General features: G+C 38.8%; 1 protein-coding gene across 1 annotated transcript; it reads left to right on the top strand.

Annotated features, from left to right (window-relative positions):
- The first annotated feature begins 529 nt into the window (after positions 1-529).
- Positions 530-4,347, top strand: LOC147641176 (cytochrome P450 709B1-like). The gene is made up of 5 exons (XM_086809916.1): positions 530-961; positions 1,198-1,430; positions 1,826-2,076; positions 2,365-2,761; positions 3,765-4,347. Exons 1-5 carry the CDS (start codon positions 604-606, stop codon positions 4,200-4,202), a joined length of 1,677 nt encoding a protein of 558 aa, XP_086666042.1. The 5' UTR covers positions 530-603; the 3' UTR covers positions 4,203-4,347.
- Positions 4,348-5,089: the final 742 nt, after the last annotated feature.

Below are 5,089 nucleotides of genomic sequence, written 5' to 3'. Positions count from 1 at the left end.
CATGTCCGAGCCATAACGGCTCACGAGCACAAGGCTCGTTAATCTCATCAACTTACAGGTTGTCCATTCAAACTGCACGTTTCACATTAGCAACATATGCTAAAATGACACAATAACACATAAGCATTAAATCCAACACTTATAAATTCATATGTCCTCCACAAGGAATATTCGGAATCATCCAAGAGCTATGCTACGAACATAGTGGTAATCAGGTGTCCCCAATCAATCACAAAGGGACGGACGGACAATCCGTAACATTGTGTGTGAGAAAGAGAAAGAGAAAGAGAAAGAGATGGTAAGAGAAAGAGAAAGCGATGATATAAAAAATAATTTTCTTTCTAATGCTTTCAGGAGTGGTAATTGGGTCGTCAATGATAAATTCAAAATAATTTGCTGTGCTAAGCGATGACGTCTATAGAATGACGTCACTGTGTAGGCGTAAGTTTGCGTATTGGAAATACCCGCCGTCGTCTCGCGTGGTTTCTATAAAGGCCGAGGCAGAGGCAGTTTTAGCACCATAGCCGCCGTGAGTCGCAGAGCACTACTACGTCTAGCATCATCTCGTCAACTTGTGTCAGAGAGCAGGCCACTAGCGCCAATATGCCGCCATTGCAGGCGCATCTACTCTTACCCTTTGTAATTGCAGCAGCTGCCTGTGGCTTTCGTGGAGCTGCTGGCCATGACAGTACTCTCCTCTACTCTTTGCTCGCCATTGCAATATCCTCTCTGTCTGTTTACCTTTTCTACGTCTACTGCTGGAGACCGCTTTCGCTTCGGAGGGCTTTGCTGCAGCAAGGCTTCACCGTCTTGCCTTATCGCCCCATCGTCGGAGATCTCCCTGAGCTCAAGCGTCTCGAAGCCCAGGCTCAACTCTCCGACATCCCTTCCCCCTCTCATCACCATCTCCTTCTACCCCATATCTTCCCCTTCTACAACAATCTCCTCTCTAAGCACGCAGGTATATCACATCTCTGGAATCCCTTAACTCAGTGCTCAATCAAATAATCATTGATTTAATGCATTAACCTTATATCTCATGACTTCAGATAAGTTCCGTTATTTTCATCGTATTAATGATTAAGATCTTTGCAGCTTCTTAAATACTACATTTGATTGATAATCTTGATCGATTCCTTTTCTTTGCTGAACTATATTATATATAGGTTAAGTGTTTTGTTGGGCTTGTTCTTGCAGGTTCTCGTGTAGTTTTCTGGTGGGGTAATAAACCCACCTTCGTGATTAGTAGCGCAGACGATGCGAGAAGCATTTTTTCTTCGGCGGATGTGAAGCAAATGCAAAAGCCCTATGCTACCACTGAAGCCTTCCACAGCTTGCTAGGCAGATCAGGGCTTGCCTTCTCCAATGGTGAAGACTGGCACCAACAACGCAACATCCTTCGCCCTGCATTCTTTTCTGAGAAGCTCAAGGTCTTCTATACATATAACATCAATGGGTTTTGAAATAGAATTGCCAGCCTTCTCTTGATAAAATGTTACATACTAGTATCTTCAAATCTTAATTGAGGTTAATCTAGCTAATTGCATCTTCAAATAACTTTTATGCATAGAATGTTGAAATAACTAGTATACTTTTTTTCAGTTATTTATTGAGTACTAATTTTTAAACAGGGTGTGACAAAAACCCAATACAATGTATGTAGTTTGAAGTATTGGAATTCGAAAATTGCTTACAAAAATAGAGTTAAAGGTTTGAAAATTCTAAGATTTTGGGGTGGTTTTAGTTATAAACCTCTCAAAAATAATTGTAATTGTTGTTTGGTAGTATTACAATTTAGAGCTTCTATAATTTTGTTGTGTGGTAGGAACTGGTGGCTGACATGGTGACCGGCTCATTGGCGATGGTGCAAGCATGGGAGAGCCAAGTCAGAAAGCAGGGGCATGTGGCAGAGTTAGAGGTGGCATATGACATCAAGAATGCGACAGCTGATATTTTGGCACGCAGCTCATTTGGATCAAGCTATCTCCAAGGCAAAGCTGTGTTTGAGAGACTAGAGCACCTCCTTGAGCTCCTTAATAACTTGACCGTCCCAATTAATATCATTCCACTCTACTCGTAAGTATTAAAATGCTAGCACTTCACTACCTTATCAGACTTAAACTAATTTGTTGCTCTTAGCTATACTAGGTGCTTCATCCATTGGTATAAAATTTGTGAGTTCTTAAGGTAGTGGAAAGTTTGATGTTTGTATAGTTAGACCTTAATAAATGACTACACCTATTGTTATTGATAGTAGTTCTTAGCTAATTAGGTTGTTAATGTTTTTTTAACTAAGTTGTTACTTTATCAATACAATCATTTTGGGAATAATGTAATGCTTTTATTTGATGGGGGTGATGACAGGTACCTTCCCACTAGCACAAATCAACAAATAAAGGAGATGGAGAAGAGAAACAATAAAGAACTTCGTGAGATCATAGAATTGAGGAGAAAGGCTATAGTTGCAGAATCAGGATCTCACTTTGCTTATGGGACTGATTTGTTAGGCTTGATTTTGGCTGCAGAGGAGCTAGATGCCAAGCTTGATAGCAAGCAAGCTCGCCTTACCACAGAACAAGTGATAGATGAATGCAAAACCTTCTTCTTTGCCGGCCATGCGACCACTGCAAATTTGCTAGCATGGACCATGGTTTTATTATCACTTAACCAAAAGTGGCAAGCAAAAGCCAGGGAAGAAGTATTGGAAGTGTGCGGAGAGAAAGGTGAACCTAAGGCGAACCAACTGAACAAGCTCAAAGTTGTAAGGCCTAATACTTGCTCTTATTTATTAAGGGTTTTTTTGTGTGTGCGAATGTATCTATTGGGAGCTTACAAAATGATTTGCCTTAAGTTGTTTCACTAGGTTTACTTCCAATATTAACCTGCTTTTATATTAGTAAGACATGTTCATCTTCTCACATTATCCACTTTTAGTCAGGCTTGCTTTTTCAACGTTCAGAATTACATTGGCTATTCCATTCTTAATCTCTAGTAGGTCTTGAACCCACATTATCCTTTACAACCCAAGGTTAAGGTAGTCTTGATTCCACAATATTCTCTTCCTTCTCAAGCTAAGCTCAAGTAGGTTAAGTTGGTCTTAATTCCATAATATTCTCTTCCTTGTGAAGCTTAGCACAAATATTTTAAGGTGGTATGTATTCCACATTCTCTTCCTTGTCAAGCTAAGCTCAAGTTTTGTAGGCTTATCAAAGGCAACCTACTTAATATCTCTCAACATAAAAGTAACAACATATTCGGTTTTATATCTCAACATAAAACTAACATATCCAGTACCCTACTTAATATCTCTCAACATAAAACTAACATACCCAAGTGTTGTAGGCTTATCAAAGGTAACCCAAATTAGCCTACTTAAAATCTATCAATAGAAAAATAACAATATATTAAGTAGCCTACTTAATATCTCTCAAGATATTAAGGAGTAGTGTACTTAACATCTCTCAACATAAAACTAATAGCATACTATCTATGATTATGCTAGTTCCTTGTTGGTGATTGATGACGCTCACGTAAGTGCTGATCTAAGCTCAAATTTCCTTTTTCAAGTTGGTCCAAGACACACTCTCCCTTATTACCCAAGCTTATCTCATGTAGGATTAACAACCAAAATCTCTTTATTTCATTGATAACGATAATTAGCCTAACAACTAATTTTACGTGATGAAAAACTCTAGCTTTATTTCTCTCTTATATGCATGAAATATTACGCTTTGCATTGATGAGATTCAATATTGCATGTGTAGGTGGGGATGATATTAAACGAATCTCTAAGGTTATACCCCCCTGCACCAGAGTTCGGTCGGCGCGAGACACTGAGCAATGTGAAGGTGGGCGATCGATGGCTGCCACGTGGGACATCATTGATTGTTGCAAACCTTTGGATACATAGAGACAAAGAGGTTTGGGGTGAGGACGCAGATGAGTTTCGACCAGAAAGATTTGCAAATGGGGTGTCCAAAGCATGCAATCACCCATATGCCTTTATGCCCTTTGGCATGGGACCCCGCATGTGTATTGGCCAAAACTTTGCCATCATGGAGGCAAAGATTTTTCTCTCTCTTATCCTTCAACGTTTTTGTTTCCATCTCTCCCCCAACTATCGTCATGCCCCAATATCTGCCATCACTATGAGACCCAAACACGGTGTCCAAGTCATCCTCCAATCCTTATCAATGAACTAGTTCTTATGGTATGGACATCCAAGTCATCCTCCATTTAATCTCATGGATTAGTAGTTTACCTAATATGCTTAAGGCTGCCCCATATAATTAAGATTTTTATTCCTTTAAGGCTAGCATACATAACCGAGGCTCATTAATTTTCATAATAAACTGTTTGATCTAACAATGTCATATGTTAGAATGTCATATGTTAGGAAGGCACATAGAGTTCATGTAAGCCCCACTCTCATGTACATGGATCAATGAAAGTTTTGTGTGAGGGTGTTGATGTTACCAATGATGTTACCTCTAGGGGTCTTGTTACATTGGGACACAAGTGTCATCTTTGATCAGTACTCTTTTCACATGTCATTTATATCCTTCACTGCTATAAAACTCGATGGAAATGGCAGCTAAAAGGTGCCATTTCATAAGTATTAAATGACATTTTTGGGCTGCTATTTCCACATGTGCCATTTTTTAGGAATGGCTGAGAAAAGTGAGAATTTTTATTTATCTATCACGTATGAAATGGCATAAATTAGTGGTGGAAATGGTAAATCCTTTGTATAAAATGGCACAAAATAGTGGTTGAAATGGCATAAAGTAGTGGTTGAAATGGTAAATCTTTGTATAAAATGGCACAAAATAGTGGTCAAAATGGCACACAATTTACCATTTGTTATGTATGAAATGGCACAAAATAGTGGTTGAAATAACAACGTGGCTTGCATTTGGGTTGCATTATAGCCGCGCTTTACCATGAAGAAACGAATAAGAATCTCAAAAAATTGGGACAAAATGGGGGAGATTTATCTCCCCCATTATGTCCTAAAATTTTAAAGTAAATTTATTTAAGTACACATCATCAAGAGAAAGAACACAGTAAGAAGATAAAGATCTCTTAA

This window comes from Cibotium barometz, chromosome 2, assembly GCF_041138505.1.
Source record: "Cibotium barometz isolate CiBa-2024 chromosome 2, ASM4113850v1, whole genome shotgun sequence".
In the NCBI taxonomy this organism is placed as follows: domain Eukaryota; kingdom Viridiplantae; phylum Streptophyta; class Polypodiopsida; order Cyatheales; family Cibotiaceae; genus Cibotium; species Cibotium barometz.
Note: the sequence above shows the minus strand (reverse complement) of the source record. Positions and strands in the feature narration are given on the sequence as shown.